The sequence below is a fragment of the Dermacentor albipictus genome, chromosome 2, assembly GCF_038994185.2.
Source record: "Dermacentor albipictus isolate Rhodes 1998 colony chromosome 2, USDA_Dalb.pri_finalv2, whole genome shotgun sequence".
Taxonomy (NCBI): Eukaryota; Metazoa; Arthropoda; class Arachnida; order Ixodida; family Ixodidae; genus Dermacentor; species Dermacentor albipictus.
This window is the reverse complement of record NC_091822.1, coordinates 132,776,444-132,796,123: the sequence shown is the minus strand read 5'-3', so window position 1 is coordinate 132,796,123 and position 19,680 is coordinate 132,776,444. Positions and strand designations below refer to the sequence as shown.

Genomic DNA, 19,680 nt, shown 5'->3' with positions numbered 1-19,680 from the left:
TGAAGTCGGCGTTCGCTTTATGAAGCCTTTGTAAGTGCGAATTATCGGACGATATATAGCAAGAGCGCCTTCCCGGACCCCCACACTTTTTTTAATACACATAGGCTTCGCTTTGAAATAGCGGCGTTCTATATTGAGCTTAATCACGTGCGCCACACTTTCTTCGGGCACGGAAATATTCATGAGCAGAGCTCCGATCACTGGCTTCATCACAGAATCTGCGTGAATTCTCATCTTCCCTATAGCTAACCTTTCCATCAGGGGCCTTGTCTGCCTGCGCCTGTGCAGTAACCTAAAGCCGCTCAATTTTTTTTTAAATTGATCGTCCCTATATGATCGTGCCGTTATGCTCCTCTGAAAGGAGCATAAACTACGCTTATGAACATAAGTGATAGTAAACGAATCGGAGCACGTGCCTTACGCAGTAATAACATATATAACTCCGTTTTGAAATGGTTTCTATCTACTTTTTTGCTGTTATTCCTCTACTTTTGTATTGTTCTTAGTACTGCCCTTCGTTAAGGGCTGGCCCTGCAAAGTCACAGCCCCTTACTGTACTGGTCACTACGCCTTTTGGTTCACTGCAGTATGGATAAGAGGATACCAGTTTATCGTTCAGATGTTGATGCAACGTATTTTCTAATGTCCTGTAACAACATCCATGTGGAGGTTATAGCAACATGTATGACATAAGTAAACTAAATATATCGGCCGTCTTCTTATAGCGAACGCCGAGCTAAGAGATGCTAAATGTCCTCCTCCATGCGACGCAAGCTTCGCAAGCACGCAATACCAACTACCGGACAACTACCGATACCAACTACCAACACGCGCGGAAGTATTCTCCAGCCACATCTTTGGTTAGCAACGACGTTCGGCCGCTGAAAAGAAGCTCGCGGAATGGAGTCCGGGATGCGGCCACCACTGAAGGAGTCATCGCAGGATCAACCACTCAAGGGATCCACAAGTCACAGGTGTACAACGGCACCTTCCAGCAGACCTGCCAACTAGGGAACACGTTATTCATTCGTTAATTCATCAGAGTAGCAATAAGTAATCCCCATTAGAGCTCTTTGCAGGACGCCAAGCATACCATGTTTCCACTCCAGCTGGCATTTGCTTAAGGTAATAACACCTGTTATTGTTTTCTTTTATATTGGTTTATGTCTGTTATTGCAGCTATTTAGCAGCGGAGTTTTCTCTCACTTATATTTAGTTTTATTTCAACCAAGAGTTCGAAGATGAACGAAATTTACCGCTTGTGTAACGATCATTAACATGCCTCCGCCCACTACACTATCGTGGCCCTTGTGTTGTATTATCCCCTGTGTTGATCAATAAATCAATCAATCAATCAATCAATCAATCAATCAATCAATCAATCAATCAATCAATCAATCAATCAATCAATCAATCAATCGGCACCGTCTTGGGTCGGGGCCGATTCAGCGATGAACGCGCAGACTGGTGCATAACCTTCCCACACCACGCTCTTCAGTGACACAGGAAAGTACGTAACAGAACACAGCAGACACAGGAATCGTTCAGTGCGCGAGGGAGACAAGGGGATGAGACAGTCTTAAAGAATGGCAGAACGATCTTGATGTAGGTACGGGTGCCACTTGACTGATTCGGTCTGCCTCTAACTGGAAATACGTTGCACAAGTGACAAAGCAAAAATTTATGCAGATCCAACGCCCATGTTGGAATCTCATGTGAAGCGAAGCTTTCCCGAAGAGGTTAATCAAAGCATATTCAGCGCCAGCAAACAAGGACGTAAGGGAGACGACGTCCTTGTTTGCTGGCGCTAAATATGCTTTCAATTTACCAACACGCCCAACAAATGGCAAGGTTAATCAAACGCTACAAACTTGCCCATGGGACCCATTCCTGCGTCTCAGGCGCAAAGAAAAACTGGACCGCGCTCTCGCGCACTGTGCTACGCAATGCGGCGCACGCGGCGATCATATATATACGACAGAAGCTAACGTGAGACTGTGGCCTAATGGTTAGAGCACTGGGCTGCTGTGCTACGTGACCGCGGTTCGATCGCGCCAACAGGCACGTAACATGTATTTTTCTCTTCAAGTGCGAGCTATTCGGCAAGACAGTTACAGGACCCAGCAGCCACGGATATATATATGGGCCCGTCTTTATATATATATATATATATATATATATATATATATATATATATATATATATATATATATATATATATATATATATATAAGGAAAGACAGGGATGTTAAGTAGTGGTACGCTTCTACTGGTGAAATGAAAAGCCGTAGACAGAGCAAGGTGAGCAAAAAAGAACACAACGAGAGGAAAAGCAATACGATAAAGTCATGCTCTAGTATGCGCAGTGGTGAATTTCAAAAGTGCTTCAAAAAGAAAAAGTTAAGTGTCCTCGTACAAACTATCTGTGCTTTTTTTTTTCAACTCCGAAATAAATAACGCGATTTTTCTGAGAACGCCAAACGTGTGAATGAATCTCCGGGAACTGACGTGTGCAACAAACAGGCGTCGCACGCGTTTTGTTGTGGCAAAACCATGAACCTATACGAGTTTGAAGTGGTTGAGGGGCGGTGTGGTGCTGCGTTGAGGATTTTAAAGGGCCCACGCAGGCCGCTACAATACACTGCTGCGGTCATTCATTGTCGAAGCAGATCACGTCTCTGCGGAAGCACTCAGTTTGAATGAAACGAACTGGTCTCGAAGAGTTGAGAATGGCGCCTTACGTTATTGCTGCGCGCCGCATACGGCCCACTATAGTGGCGCTCCCATTATCCGAAGCGAAAAAGTCTCGTTGGCTAAGAACGTTTTCTTCGAGCGTGTGTTTTTTTTTTTTCATGATTGAGATCTGGCCGAGACGAGGAAGGACAAGCACGAATTTGAAGAACCTCTTGTAAAATAAGAACTACAAGCGGGCCCCGGTCCCGTGCTGTATCTACTGCAAAGCCACCTGGCTCAGCCGGGAAAGAATTCGCCCTGTTTTGTATAAAACAGTCTGCGAAGGCGATCAGGCTCTGCAGTCGGGCTTCCGGTTGTATTGTTTCCCGTGTCAACAGGTAGAGAAAAAAATTGTTCTGTATTGCTCGTGAAGAAGTAGAAAAAGAATGTCGGCTCGGTAAAACAATTACGAATAAAGGACAGGAATCGGGAAGGTAAAGGACAGGAACCGGTTACGTTGATTTCTTCCCTGCCCGTTGAGTCAGTTGCATCTAACGTAGCCTACCTTTTCATTTGTCAACCGTTAGCGACAAAATTTTTACGACAGACTCTGACACGCTCCTATTTGCATCAGATACTGCTACCGCAAAGGCCCCAACTATACGCGTTCGAAGTCTCTGGACTTATTCTAGTTTTCCTGCCCGTCACCAGATTATTCAAGGCGCACTGAAGCTGTCTCAAGTGGAGGCAGCTTGCCAGACTGTACCAGCGCAACGGTGGCGCGCGTGGGAATACTTAATGCCTACCTTTCCGAGGAAGTGCCTCCGGTAGGTGGTGGCGATCTCTCGGTTGTTGATCTTGGCCGGCGTGAAGTGTCCCGGGACGAAGACGCTGTCGAAGACGTCCGAGGGCGAGGCACAGTCCACGCCGTCCACCCAGTAGCCTCCGGCCACCGGGAGCACCACCATCGGGTAGCTGCCCTGCTTTCGCATGATCTGGCAGTGGATCGAACAGGCAAGGTCAAGCGTGCCTTCAGCGCGTCAGACTCAACTTTGCCTGCGCGAACTACTTAAAGTGCAAAAAAGAAAGAAAAACAATGGATAGACTTGCCAATGTGCTCTGTGTGTAGCGTTATTAAGCCATTTTCAAACTTCCCCTACGATTGTAATGGGTGGCCGCGACGAGTGTTATGACTGTGGTCGCGAGGACACCCTTGAACCACTTGTTTTGGCGGCTGCCGTCGATACGGCGTATAGAGACGAGAGCCCGTGACTTCACTTACTCGCCTTGATGACAGATAACTTGTTGGCGCGAACCACATTCAGCACTCGTCGCACTCGCACTCGTCGTAGCAGAGGGCGACGAAGGTGTTTCTACTATTCTTTAAGTGCTACGAACTCGCACGAAAGACTTAGCGCTTACTCGTGTTCTTGTGCTGTGGTTGTGTGCTCTGCATCAATTTTTTTTTCCTTTCTACTTCCCCTTGCCCCGTTCCCCAGTGTAGGGTAGCAAACCGGATTTTTCGTTGTGGCTGACCTCCCTGTCTTTTCCCTTTCTTTCGTCTCTCTCTCTCTCTCTCTGTGCATGTGTTTGCACTAAGGATTGTCTTCGCTTTACTTCGCCGAGAGTATACCGCTTTTGGCCGTTTGTGCGTCTGATGCGCAAACGATACTTGTCCGCTGCTGCCAGACCGCGGCAGGACGAATTTTCTTTGAACGTATGTGCGGTCTGCAAAGGCACACAGACCGAAGCAGCACAGTGATTTCGTGGGAGGGGGGGGGGGGAATACTGTCGCATTCTCGACCTCAGGCTTATTACGACCACTCGATTAAGTAATACACGTATGACAGTATGCGGGTAGCTGTTGCGCTTAGAGTGCCATCAAGAGACAACCGGTAGTTAAATCGGTGAGCTTTTTTCAGTTCTAACAGTGCTTCGTATTCCTACATTCTAGCTTTTCTTTTATTTCCGGATGACTAGTGCCCTCAACATACGCAGTGTAGGCTTGCACCGAGGATATCACAGCAACTGCACCCGACATTTGACCTCAACTCTAAAATTCCACGGGCTGCCATTTGAGTTGTTTACGCGGATTAAATACCAGTATCCGGATTCGCTGCGTAAATATTTGCGCATAGAAAGAAAGCTGACTTTCTGCGACGTGTATCTGTGATCAGTGTAAATGTTTTGTCGCAAGCAAACGAACTTAAAGCATACAAAATTCTATTGGCGCAAACTTTAGCTTCGGCCTTTTTACTCCGGCAGAGCATGTATGTAGCACATGAAACCACGACAACGTTGTTTTTTTCTACAAGAAAAAATGCTGGCCTTTCGAAAGCCTCGCGCCATGTCGTGAGGCCGAAAGGAGTCGGATAAAGAAAGGCTAACACGCTATCGGAAAGAAATTGTGCCTGTGAAATGTGCGGTTTTCTAAACATTTTTCCAATACTCATACAATAAAGTTTTACTTTTTCTGCAAACAATGTGAGGTTGCGTCAAGTAGTAACTGCAGCTTCGCAGCGGGAGATGAGCGTGTAGTCGTGACTCATGCAGAAACGCCATCGCGCTTTCTTTCTCCTTCCTTTCTTTTTCTTTCTTTCTGTCTTCTCTATTTCTTTTTTTTTTCGGATGTAGGTCACGTGGACCAACGCTAGCCACTTTCCATCATAACGCTGTCATGTCACAGCTGCGACCGCCATCTGTATAGAGATATATTTTGCAACCTTACGCAGAGTATATATATTCGTCGAGTGTCCAGTTTTCAAACGACAGCAATTCCTCCTCTTTATGTTGGTTGTCAAAATAACGTCACCTTGAAGTTAGTGCTTGATAAAGAAAGACCCAAATGTGCATTGAAGAAGTTACGGTGACCTTATGCATTTTTACGTTTGTTGCGTTTGGCATGTTTAATAATATTTGGGGTTTTACGTGCCAAAACCACTTTCTGATTATGAGGCACGCCGTAGTGGAGGACTCCGGAAATTTTGACCACCTGGGGTTCTTTAACGTGCACCTAAATCTAAGCACACGGGTGTTTTCGCATTTCACCCCCATTGAAATGCGGCCGCCGTGGCCGGGATTCGATCCCGCGACCTCGTGCTCAGCAGCCCAACACCATAGCCACTGAGCAACCACGGCGGGTGCGTTTGGCCCGTTTACGCCTAACGCAACAACATTCAACGACATCAAATGTTCATCGGGAGGATTACACTTCGTACGCACACTTTACGGCCAATTACTGAGGAGTTACTAATGTTTGATAACCCTTTATATTTCCCTCTCATGTTGTTGTGTTTGTGTTTCCCCTATGTTGATCAAGTGCGTTTGTACAGTCGCGATCAATATCAACAATCAACATATCAATATCAATCAATATCAACAGGAAATTTCTTTTTTTTAACGTTTGTAAGTCGTGATGCGTGTGTCAAAACCTATAGGAACTTGATACGTAACAATGAGTTTTCCTGTACAACATTTAGTGTAATTGAAAACTTGTGCGGAGGGCACGTGTGTTTAGTCCCTGTGCTTGAAAAAAAGAAAGTTTAGTCGTTTCCTTTCATACCGATGGCGACCGTGCACCGCTGAGCAACTGTTAAAGGGGACGCTTATAAAAGGAACGAGGCGAGTGCTCCACTTGGCGCACGTGCTCAACTCATCGAGGCTGACGCATTATTTCTTTTTTTTCGTCACGTGCAGCTGCAGCGTCCCCTACTTTCCACTCGAGCGAGCTCGCACGTCATCATTGGCAGCGCACCACATTGTACACCTTAAAAGCGTAATTTCGGCACTCCCAATAAACCGATGAAATGCACAGCCTCTGTTAAGTGTCTCGAAGTCGGGGCACGACTGACAAGATCTGTCGCCTAGTCCTGCACTGCGTTCTCACTGCAACGTTTAGTAGGGTGCCTCGATGCGATCTCTCTCCTTCGCTTTGTTGGGAGGAGGAGGAGGAGGAGGAGGAGCGCACTGAGGCACCCAAGCCTTTCGGCGTTCGGAACCTCAGCAAGTTCGGTAACGCTGTTCCCCGTCTTCCCTGAAGCTCAAAGAAAACAAAAGCGCGACTATATTAAAGAAAAATGTAATCGCCCTTTGGGACGTGTCCTGTCCCCGAACAATGATCACATGTCTCGCTTGCGTTTCCTCGCTGCCTTCCTGTAAAGAATGCTACGTCACGTTGATAACGCGTATGGCATTCCTGACCTGGAAGTGTACCTGCCGCGCTGCGTTATTATTATGATTTGATACGAAAACACACATACAATGCACGGAGAGGGAAATAGGGAAGGAGCAGGCTGGCAACTGCCACCGAGCCACCCTTTGTGGAAAGAGACGAAAGTACTCGTTAAAGAAAGGAAAAAAATGCTCTCAATAAAAACAACGAATACTATTTCGGGATAGGATAAGCCTTAAAGCGCACAGACTTTTCTTAGAGTGCAGGGGACAAGTATACGCACTACGACGATAATTACGTAACGTGAACTATGACTTCGGAGACCTTGATAACGACTGTAAGGGGACACGCTGCTCATTTATCAGCCACATAGAAGAAAGGCAGCGCAAATGGCTACTCGCACAAAGTGCTGCTTACCTCTTCTAGCTTTTCTTGGTCTTGAGTTTGCCTCTGCAAAAAAGAAAACATAGGAACGACGTGGTATTGTATATTTCAAGGCAGTAACTTCTACAAATGGCGACGTCTTTCTGTGCGACTTAAGGGAAAGCCGCAAGGAAAAAAAAAAGCTTTTGCGCGTGTATCATATTGCCATGTAATCTAGATTAGTTTGACGCCAACCATGAGGTTGTTTTGACGCCTAACACGGCGGTAAAGCCAGGCTTTCAGCAATCGATTTTATTACGGTTTAGCCGCATTCCTATTGCTCTACGCAAAATAATGCCAGAAACAATAACAAAGAAAGTTATCCCGTAATTTTTTTTGTTTCACTGTCTTGAGGAAAACGTAAACAAAGAAAAACAACTTGCATGCCTGGAAGTCCAGCTTCTTTCTTTTGACGGGTACATAATCAACAAGTTGTTTAGACGGCAGGCGTCGATCCTAAGCGTACGGACGGTAGAAATCAGTACACAAACCTAAGAGCCCTTTTTATTTACAAACAGCTTCGTGGTCGAGCTAATATTCGAGATATATTTGCTAAGTGTAATTTGACAGCACCATCGACAACGAACACATGATGAAGCGAATTGAATGGGTGTCGCCAAGTTTTTTGCGCTATCGTCGGTTGTCAGTGCGCACGTTTTTTTTTTCTCTATAAATATGTATGTTGCGTCAAGACAAGCGCGTACATACTAGCGCATAGACCCTACTAGTAATACCTTAAGCTTCACCGCCACAGAATGTTGTCGCCATCCACAAAGCGAGACCAGCGGAGATGTGTACAAACACCGGCTTTATATAGACACAAAGCTATCCCACTCCCCCCCTCTCCCCCCCCCCCCCCCAAAAAAAAAGCTACCAGCTCGAGCAACACAATGGTGCAAGTTTTTCTTTGTCGCAACGTAGAAACTGTGGTCAAAGCGGTCACAAAGCAATGAAACTATATACATCCATCGCTTGCGTTCAAATTTGAGACAAACATAAAATGTTGTAGCAGTAATTGGCTGTTTATTGAGCTAGATAAAATAAATAAAAGAAAAGGAAGGGGGATTAATTTCTGCTGGGCGCACTGTAAGCGTCAAGCGCAGTCGGCGGAGACCTGAACGGCAGTCGGCAATGGCGGAGATGGGCGTAGAGGAATAAAAAAAAAAAAGACAGGGAGAGATAACAGACAGGATACAGTGCGGAAGGAAACTATACCCACGAGAACAGTAATCTTTATAGTGAAGTTCACTATGAATTACTTTTTTTTTTTTACGGCTTCAATAAAACGCTTTTTTTTTTTTGCTGCTGCTGCTGCTGCTGCTGCTGCTGCTGCTGCTGCTGCTGCAACAACCTGATTTTTTAATTACGCTCTTAAACCTCTCTTCAGTAACAAGTTTCCTTCGGTTTCCTTTTTGTACACTGACGGATGCGTGGTGACCCGTATACAGAGGAAATGAGATCGCCCATAGCTCGTTTCTGCCTTGTTGCCAGAGGAACCTACATGGCTGCAACGTCTGCAGACGGATGAAGGATACACGAACCGTCCGTTCAGGCACTACTGATTGCTTTACAATGCATCGGCGACCATCTACATCATAGCGGGTCGCCCATAATAACCACAATAAAATAAGTAATTAAATAAATAAATCAATCAATAAAGAAATAAGACGACAGCAGAATATCGCAGCATATCGGCGTTCCCACAGTGCATTGACCTTATCAGTTGCTTGCACGTGAGGTTATACCGATGCACATCGTGCGGTTTCTCTGACCCTTTCTCTTGGGCGCATCTGTTACCGTCCTCTTTATCTAGCTTTTTACGAGCCTTTTTACTTTATCAGCATTTCTCAGCCTTTACATCGTCTCTGCTTATATCATCATTTCTCTGCCTTTATATTATCAGCACTTCTGTTCTGCCCCAGGCAAAGATGGGACCTAGAAGCACTTGTACTAATCGGTCTCTATGCCTTTGTGTATTTTATTCTTTCAGATCTTACATTTATTGTTTATTTTTTATGCACAAGAATCTTTCGAGCTTCGCACGACACCGAAATCAGAAGGTATAAAGACAAGATAACTTTTCAATTGCTCTGCTGATGACAGCGCCGAAGAATAATTTGGAAAATCATAAAAAAGCAAGGTGCGGCCACTTGTGTTAGAGTCGGGCGCCCAAGACAGCTAATGGATGGGACACACCTGAGAACTAAGGAAGCAACGGCGACTGTTTTACACGACAGTACAAGTGAATGTCCCATCTTTAAGTGTTGCACAACTTTCCGTTAGACCATGCTTATACTTCGATGGAGTCCAACTGTATTAACAGTATATACGCACCTCTGCAGGGTACGAAAGCTTTCTTATAACGGAGACAAAATACGAGACAAATCCCCGCAAGAACTCACTGTAGGTTTTGCCTTTGCTCGTAAAGTGTACGAAGGAAATCCGTTGTCCTTGCCGCGACGCATATTTCTGACTGTGTAATGCTGGTGTCACAACCTGGGATTACCACTCAGTACTTTGCCTTAACGTGTCTTGGTCGGCCCAATCGATACAGTATACCAAGTTGTGTATTAGTCATTTTCCTTACCATAAGCAAATCATATTATACAGGCGCATATCAGTGCATATAGATATAGCACTGGATATATAGAAGCAATATTAGCAGCAGTGTGGGCACCACTCATGCGTCGCGCTCCTTAAAGCTATTCAAAAGCAGTGCCAAACGTGCCCAAATAAACACGCTGTTAACACTATCCAATTTATGCTTGACGAAGAACTATACAGCGGGACAGCACAAAGATATAACGCACATCGTATACACACCTGCACGTGGCGTTTTGCGCACCTTTCATACGCTTCTTTCTATTTAAAAAAACTTTTCTTTGTGCCTTTGCTCAGGAACGTTGCAGTCGGCGTGCACTAACCAATGATGTTCTTTAACGGCTTAACCTGCCACATACTTGTTTACGAAAAAAAAGTTTGTGTGCCTTCCTTTGAATTTTGCGAAGCTCAAGCCGACTATACATCTCTACGCGCTTCTCTTCTAATAAAATCTCGCTGGAAAATTACGTTCATTCAGCGGGTCGTTTTCCAGCGTCATATTCTAAATTAAGGCTTTTCATATATGCTTCCGCCTGTTGGCGTTTGGGTTTTGACGGAACTGTTTAGTACGTGATACCCAGGCTTTTTCGGAACGTCATCTCATCCGGGCTATTTAGCGCAATATAAGGAGAAATGCATTCAAGTTATAGTAGCACGCGAAAGTGACATTAGTGGCTAGAACTGGCCGTCATGGGGGAACTAAGGAGACGAGGAAGTTTTAATACAATGTGATAATATACCAAGTCGAGATCACTGAACATAAAATAAGACCCTATATATATTCGTGCATTTCTGCGCCTAACGTTTAAGTCTTTCCTTACCGAGGGCGCGAGAAAATCAATGAAATATGTCGACAGTTCTACAACACTTTGTTAAACATTGCCATCGAAACTCTTCCACGGGCAACCCCGTGCACCGTATGAAATGAAGAATGCACTTCAACTTTTGATCGAATTTGACAATTTTCGGCGCATTTGGAGAGTCTATAAAAGTAAAACTGAGAGGAAGTACCGTTGAAACTACAGGCTCCGGTGATCCTAGCTAGCACTTCGCCAATCAAATATATCGCACAGTTTGCGCTTTGGTGGACTCGGCTACATAATTCGAATGATAGCAGCGGTGAACACAGTTTCTGACAGGTTGTCTTATTGGCCGCGCTGAGGTCTTCGTTGCTTTAACGATGCATCAAACATGGGCGCCTGCTCCGACGTTCGCATTGTTTTAATTATTGTGTTCGACTAATATCAAGCGGAACATTTTTTTTCTTCCCTCGCAGTGGGTTGCTTTTATCCATCAGCGTCTCGACATGTACGACATATTTTTGCAAATGCTTGGGGTAATGTAAATTTCACCCTCGCACACAAGAGCAGACAGTCTATATACAGAACGATGAACCGCTGGAGCTTGACTAGCGGTCTGGTCTCTTACTTTTTGAGCACGCCAGTGTGAACGCCCTTATTCAATACTGTAGAATACTGCAAAACACTGCGCCTCACTACGCAGTACTGTACAAATATTGTACAAAGCACGCGAAGGCTCCAACATCAGTTCAATGTGCACGACCACAGGCACGCCTATACTTAGAGAATATCTGACGGAGCGCAATAACCGAATGTGAGGAGCCTTGTGGATCTTCCCGAACCTGACAACTATACTGCATCAGAAGCCTGGAGAGCGCAGAAAGAAATGCATCGGGGCATATTTCTGCGAAGATTACAGAAAACGCTTCCTGCACAATATTGTAGTCGAAGTGGCGCAGCTGTTTGCATTCAGATGCATCAGCTCACCAAGGAAACAACGACCAAGGGTAATGAGCACCGGCGGAGAGGCATGCGCATGGTTGGCAGGCAGGACGACGACGAAGAGTAGGATTTGACGACCTAGGTTCATTGCACTTGATATTGGTTTATAGACAGTGCACACCTGCGTCGTTGTCAGACGGGAGGAGGACTTTGCACCCGTAGGCACCGCGTCCCAGAGCCTTACATGCACTCATCTACCCAACATCATTCGGTACACTGAGCCCGGCACACCTCACCACCCGAGTTGACACGGTGAATGGCTTTGGTTCGGGCCAACGGTCCTTCCCGGACAAGGGGGCTGCTGTGGAATAGCATGAATCGAGTTTCTGCGCTCAACGCACAACACAGCTTGTCGGTCGTCAGGGACACTAGGACAACAAGCCCTCGGATCGCCTCAACGCAACAGTTGTCAAGGGAAACAAGCGCGCAGACCGCAGAAGCAGTCTCCGCCACGACGTGACCGCAGTCGGATGCGCCATGACCGGTTCTGGCTCTGGGTTCCACAAAGACAAACAAAGACACGCGGATCGACTGGCACACGCGGCGAAGTCAAAGCGGCCTTGAACATATGCATTGCGGCTTGGAGAACTTTCCTCCTGACTCACAAACAGTGGCGAGGCCTCACTTCGAGAAACTTTCTCGTGCCCGCCCCTCGAAAACTGCATCACAGCGTGCTAACCAAACCCGGTATGAGCACTCGACTTGGAGAAGCACGCACTGGTTGACCGCCTGCTTAGGCAAAGGGTGCGAGAAAGCCGCCAGTTTGAAACGGAACACATGCAGGGCAATAGAGGCTAGCTATACGTTGTAGAAGAGCTGTGGAAAGGAAACAGTGAAGAAATATATGAACTACGTCCTCACGATCGCTACAAAAAGGGCACACCTCCCGAGTCGGGTCGGCTGTGAAACGTCTGCAACTAATGGGCAGACAGCCACGCGCTAGGCGTTACGTGGACATACAAAGCGATGTCATACCGATGGTCGGCGGCCTGCCTGACTTGCCTGGTCTCCCGTGGTGAAGTGGCACCCCAATGGACTGCTGTCTCGCAGAGAAGTGGTTCTTGAGGGGAAAAGGAAAGGTTGACGCTATCTTCTGCAGCCCTTGCGGGAGCACGGCTCTGCGCCAAGCCCCGAAATGACCGCGACACCCCCCCCCCCCCTCTTTTTTTTCCTGCATCCAACGGACACGCGGACTTGTGGGAGACGCAGGCCTCTCCACCGATCGCCGACTCATGACCAATCAGGCAAGCCGACGCGATCCAATAGGGGGCGAGAGTTTAAGCGACCAGACATGGCCTCGAATACACCCCGAGGGAAATAGAACTAACCGTGACTGAGTGATAGCAGAGCCGAGCGAGAACCGACCGCGACGCGGACACGTCCCCATCTGTTTCGGGGTCCCTTCAAGGTCGGCCGCGTGCGGAAGAATCCTTTGACGGCGCGCACCCTTAAGAGAAAGTGACTGTCAGGTACGACGGCGGCCGGGCGAGAAGCTCATGCCCGAGGCGCCGTTGCGACCACTTCCGCCGGCGCGACCACCCCTGTGCAAAGGGTCCCACCGCACGCACCGCACTTTTCCATGGTTCCACGTCTCGGACGCCACTATCCGCGCGACTCTACCCGTACCAAAGAAAGACCCTAGCAGTCACAAAAAGAAAGAAAAGAAAGGCGCCCCGGCATATTTTCTTGGCGACGATATGTGCGTATACCCATTTTCAGATTTGCGAAGCAACAGCATGCTCGCTTTATCGTTGGCATCGCTATAACCATTATTCATGCCACCACCAAATATGCGCAATACGTCTTTTCGCGTGGTCTAACGTACAGGAGTCGGATACAAGGAACAACGACTCAGAATCATATATATATATATATATATATATATATATATATATATATATATATATATATATATGATTCTTTTTACTGCGAACACTTTCAGTAAACCCCGTAAATTCTTTTCGTTCGTGCGTTACGAGGTACTTTGATATTTCACATAAAAATTCTCCAAAACTCTCTGAGCCATTATTCATGCTTTGCTTCCACTGAAAACATCAATGACGGGGCTTCAGGAGGAAGAGGAAAAGGAAGAAAGGAAAGGTAGGGAGGCCAACCAGGCGCACGTCCGGTTTGCTACCCTATACAGGGGAAAAGGTTTAAGGGAAGAAAGGAAAGGGAGGGAAGAAGGTACTATCGGTGCGAATGCGTGCGGATGTGCCGCGGTATACGTTGCGACTAATAGGCCATGAACTAAAGCATTTAAATAAAAAAGCACTGGAATTGGCGCGCATTTCCGGTGGTAAGGAAATAGTTAACTAGCGTTCATTCAAATACCACATTGCCTTGGCAAAACCTCAAGGCCACTTGCAGATAAATACAACCAGTAGCGCTGCCACTGCAAGCGCTTATTATAGCCACTAGCCCCATTTGTCATAGGAAAAAAAAAAATGAGACGCTGAAGACTACCTAATTGCCACGGTTATCAATACGCGTTGATCCTTCTGCTCCGCCTGACGGTGGCATTGGGCGCTCAATTTTCCATGCTCGCCCATCGTGAAAAAGCTACTCTCTAATAACGCACGTTGATCAACCTCGAAACGCCAGCCGTCCCCCAGAGTTAGGTAGCCAACCAGATGAATTTCTGGTTAACATTCCTGCCTTCCTCTATATATTTCTATATATATTTCCTCCTCCTCCTCCAAGAACCTTTTGGTTTTATTGGGAAAAGAAAAATGTACAGGAAGAAAAATTCGGGCATAATGGCGAGTACAGCCGTAAACGGTAAGCGCTGGAAATACTCGCATGCGGAACATTTCCTGGCGTTGATATATATATATCAGTAGGCGCGCAACTTTTCTCACTCCCGCATTACCTTCTATGACACCTTCCATACACGTTAGTGATCCGTGTAATAGCAGATAGACTCATTCACGTTGCATTAATCGGCAACGTAAACATAAAGCAAAACAAAAAAAAAATGCGCGGGAGCCGACGTAACGCCACACAGCAGAACCGCTCGCTCACTTTCTAAATGCGCGATCGAGAACGCGCGATATTACGGCGAGCTTTTAGCGTCGTCGTTAAGAAAGTCGGCGAGAGGCTCTGTATGGCTTTTTCGGATCGCTATGCTGTACGATGTTTTTCTTCCTGTTTACCTAACCGTATAAAGTGAGGGATTGCAAGGTTTCGGCAACGGCTGGCTGCACGCGGAATGAAGAGCGTCCGTGCATACAAAGAGCGGAGGCGAGGGAGCGGAAATACTACGCGTGAAATGGACCGCGAAAAAAGCCCGTAGCGTGGCCGAATACATATCAGCTCCCAGTCGGCGTGAAAGAGGGATTGCGCAGAACGGATAACGAAGAGCGAGGAGGGAGTGAGAGGGTGACATATAGTAGGAGCAGATGTTTGCGTCCACACAACACACGCGGACCGAGCCTCCGCCCCGAATGTAAATGATCCGCTGGCGTGATGCCGGCAGTCTGATAAGGGTGCGTAAGTGCGTGCGAATGTACAGCAGTTCCAGAATCCTGCGAAAGTTGCGCAGTCATTTGCGAGACAATCGTTACGGCATACCGCGCACGCTGGTAGATAGAGAGCGCGTGAACTATATATAATAGCGAAATGCACGGAACGTAAAGTCCCTGGATGTATGCACGTATATGTGGCCTGCATATACGTGTGTCAGTGGGTGGTGACACGAATTCCTCTCTTTTTGTGCGTTCAGAGCTCATTATTCATTAAGTTCGAATTCGTTCGAGGCCCCTACATTCCGGTGGTAGGGCTTTTCCTTGTCTTCCGTAAGGTGCGGGCGGGCGCTCCCTGTGACGTCACGACCCGCGACGTAAATTCCCTCTGCGTGTGGTTGCTTCCGCGCGACAACCCTGCCAAGCGTTTATCACGCACGTGTTTTCGTTATACCCATCGTATGCGAAAGCCCGAAGTCCTCACTGTCCGCACCGTGCGACATTTATACTGTTTCGCACAACGATCAACAGGGGGGAATTGTGGCGCTGTGATCATTCGGCCACCGTCGGAAGCGTGGATATCGTGTGCAATTCGTCTACGATTCTCAAAGAATTTCATGAGTATAAGCGCACTATACATCCTATTTTCTCTTGTGGTTCATTGGTGTGCCGCGAAAGCTATAGCGTCGCAACGCGTTATAGATTCAGCATTTAGGAGCTTCACGTTCAGAAATAATTCGCTGTATTACGTAATTCCAAGCGGGTAAATAAATCGCCGACAGTTTCAAGCATTAGTGTCACTAAACCTGAATGGTGCACATGTTTCGTGCGTAAAACTCGTTATGAAGTGATTACATCTCGGAAGGTAGGCCGTATGGACTGCGCGCGCAGACTCTATAGAGCCTGGTCTTCCCTCTATAGCATATTTAGCGAGAAATTTGATGAATCATAAAAGAAACTGAATACGCTCGCTGTTGTTGGCCATTAATCGGTATCCTGATACGGCCGCTTCGATCTTCCGACCAGTGGGAGCCGCGATGTGTTCTGTTCCCACACATCGACGTCGCGCACAGATTCCCAGCCTTGAACTTGTGCCAAAGTGATGATCGACAGCTCGCGCTGTTCCGCGCACGCATATTCCGCGTTCGATTTCGTGATTCGTTCTCCAGAACGAACCGCGCGCGCACTTGCTCGACGCCCGAAACTAAGATTAATTCCTCAGCGGCTATCGTGGAAAGCGCTTCCGTCGCATTTTCGGCGTGACGCAGCGTTTGGCGAGCTCACTCTCGCGCTCTGCGACCGGCCAGGTTACAAACGTGCCCTGAAATGTTCCTCACAAGGCTACTTCAGTTACTGTGTATACGCCATTGGTACACGTTTCATCAATAAAAAAGCATTCCATCCAGTAATCGATCGCGCGGAGCAAAAAAGATGCGTGAGCCCTGCAGGTCAACCCAACGGCGAAAATACGTCGGAGCTATACGCTCCATGTGGTTGCTACGCAAAGAAATGTTGTGAAAACACGGTTAATGGCACGCTCTGGCGTTGCAAGTGCGTCACGGAAAGATGTAATAAAAGTAGCAACAGCAGCACATATTTCACGCATATAAAAATAAACAGAAGAAAGCCTTAAGTTTGCTGTTATCTATATAAACGCCGCTGTTTGTACAGGCATTGCGAGTGTAAAGCATTTAGAACGCTTTTTTTTCTGTACCTTAAGGGCCTAGCGGGCATTACGTGGGGTAGAGAGTGAAGGCACCCATTTTAATAGATTCGGGGAAAATACATGCGCAAGAAACACCTTACTCTGTAATCAATGAAAAGCCAAATGCAATTGGCGCTTGCTTTGGAATGTTCCACTGCGATACAAAAGCAGTGAAAACCGTGGCAATGCTGGATACAATAAAACTTACGTACGATGACAACTACGCCAATAGGGCGGCATACAATTGTCGGACACATTGCGAAGAAATTGGAAGGCTATATACCTTCTCCTAGAAAGTTTTGAAGTGATTGAAGAAGAAGAAAACAAAGGAACAAATGAATGAACCGGCAACGGTTTTTTGTCATCGTTGCTTTAAGCACCGTTCAAAAACGCACTCACCTCGGCTTTGCTGACGGGCGCCGCATTGTTGCGGCGGGCCTGGGACGTCTCCCCGCGGGGCAGCTCACAGCGCTGATCGTCGAGCCGGCTGTTCTGCAACTTGTTGAGCAGATCGAACAGGTCGCTGGACTGCGAACGCATAGAACGCACGGCTTGCACGGCAGCGCGAAACCTGGACGACGACGATGACGCCCTCTTGGGCATCTCGCCGAGTGCCTCTGTGGGCTCCCCTTTTTTCTTTTCGTTATCACCAGGAACTAATGTGCGCGCGCCGCAGCTATTGCGGAGAAGGCCGCGAACAAACTTCTAGCGGAAATGGCGCCGCAGCTGCCTGCGATATCAAGAGAAAGAGAAAGAGAGAGCGATCCAGAGAACGTCCACGTTCGGCAACTATATATCGCGACTGTACCACTCTCGCGGGCGACGAAAGTGGACGGTTTGTGCGTGGAACCTCCGGCCTCGGTCGAGCGCGCACTCCACAATCTTTTGCTCGTTTCCTGCGCGGCGACTGGAGACGATCGGCCCGAGCGTCGAAGTCTCAATCGAGCCCGCCCGCTGTGAGCGCCTGTCTGCTTTAAAATTCCGACGTGTCCAGAAGTCGTCTTCCGGTCGCGACCTGCCACTCATTTACCGCAGAATTTCCGCGCGCCCCTTATAGGTCTGCCGCACTGCAGTAATGCCGGACAGCTGCGCGTGCGTTTGCCGCGGGGTGTTCGACTCAACGACATCTTCGCGGACGCAGAACTGACCTTGACCCAACTTAACGCACTTCATGTGGCTCCGCAGCGTCGGACGCTGTACGACGTGGAAACGAGCCCTCCGCAGCTAGCCGTACCCGGCGATCCCGATAAGTCTCAGTTCACGGTCGCTCAAGCGAAAGGAGATCGCACAAATTGGGACCTCCGTCTGGAAGTCGTCTACTCTCAGGACACCGCGCACGCGCACACACACGAAATGTAGTAAATGCCTCGAGGAGGTCCTCGTCTCGTTCTGCACAACACAGTCTTGCAGGCAAAGCATCCAGTCACGAACGAAGCATGGAGCTCGAAGGTTCACGGTCAAACACCGAAAGCAGACGAGTTCCTTCCGTCCATCGAAGGCTCCCTACAGGCACGAACGAAACCGTTGTCCACGCAGACGAACGTTTCCTCGGATCTCGGAGCGCGTGTACCGACGCGCGCGCCGCACAACAAACACGCGCACGGGGCGAACGTCTGGTCACCCAACGGCCGCGTGAGCAGCGATTCCCAAAGCGACTAACTCCTCCGGCTTCGGTGTCACTGTGCTACCATTTGGTGATGCGAGCACGGCGCGACAGGAAACCGCCAGCGTCGCAGCTGCGCACGTAACAACGGCAGGCAGCCGCTGCGGCCTCCGTTGTATTGCACGCCCTCAGAAATCGCATACACACGCTGCACTACAAGCTATAGATAGATAGACGCTTATCAGCTTTCCGGGACCACGATTGTGTGAGGCAGATACTCAGGAAAACGGCTAGACTTAATCAGCGTTCGCGTAATCACAGCGAGCAAAAAAAAAAGAAGTTTTCGAGAAACCAAATCCACCAGACTGCAGCCACTGCAGCAGCGCGGCCTTTCCCTTCAATAGCGGCGGCACACTTGGACGACGAGCACAAACCCTCGAACGCACGCGAATATAGGCTGACACGCTCGGCGTGACACCTGCTTGTTCTTCTGGCGGAAAAAGAACCCCTCTGCTAAGCCCTCTCTCGCCCCCCGCCCTCTCTCTGCTTTATTATTATTATTTTTTTGTAGTTTGATTTCTTCCCGCACGCGTTCGATCACCGCGGCCTCGCTATGTATGCCAGCACGTCGCCTATTGAAAATTTTGCGCAAACTGCGAGCGGTGACAGTTTGCCGCGGCCGCGGCTGCCGCCGGCGACGGACAGACGTATCACACGTCTTCCGGACACCTTTACACAGAGGCGAAGAAACGACGACGGCTTTGACGTCATACGGGACCTGCCTCGCGCCACGTCGCCTTCCTCAATGCCGAATAAAAAATAAGGAAAAGAGAGAGAGACGACAGACAACGAAAATAATATTAATAACGCGTTCCAAGAAAGCGATATGCAAATGCCCTGTCGACTTCAGAAAAGGAAAGGAAAAAGCTATGTAGCTGAAAATATCTATATGTTATGACGGCCACCGCATATCTACGACACTGACCTTCGCCACAATGACCCTCCATGTGTTCATGTATAGAGGGACGGGATATATTTTTTTATTTGACTTTCTTTTTTCGTATAGGGCACGCTGCGACTGTCTGGAGAAAAATTAAGATCTTCCACGTGCGCATGCATGACGGCTCTTCCAAGTGTGCGCACAAACTGGGAGCTTCGGATTTGTTGCAAGATAAAAAATAAAACACACGAAAAGAAACGTAAACGTCAAACAGCAGAGTGTCTTGAAATTTGGTGCT

At 47.8% G+C, this 19,680-nt stretch overlaps 1 protein-coding gene across 4 annotated transcripts in view; it reads right to left on the bottom strand.

Annotated features, from left to right (window-relative positions):
- The window catches only part of RapGAP1 (Rap GTPase activating protein 1), a 307,901-nt gene that overhangs the window by 56,979 nt on the left and 231,242 nt on the right, over nt 1-19,680 (bottom strand). For 3 of the 4 annotated variants that reach the window (XM_065451496.1, XM_065451481.2, XM_065451489.1), the window contains 3 exons: nt 17,239-17,367; nt 7,262-7,294; nt 3,480-3,668 (listed from right to left, as the gene is read on the bottom strand). In XM_065451496.1, the coding sequence (XP_065307568.1) occupies nt 3,480-3,668; nt 7,262-7,294; nt 17,239-17,367 (351 nt within the window). Of the gene's footprint in view, nt 1-3,479; nt 3,669-7,261; nt 7,295-17,238; nt 17,368-17,987; nt 18,830-19,680 lie in introns of those variants that run through there. The other variant, XM_065451504.2, reaches the window with a different exon arrangement.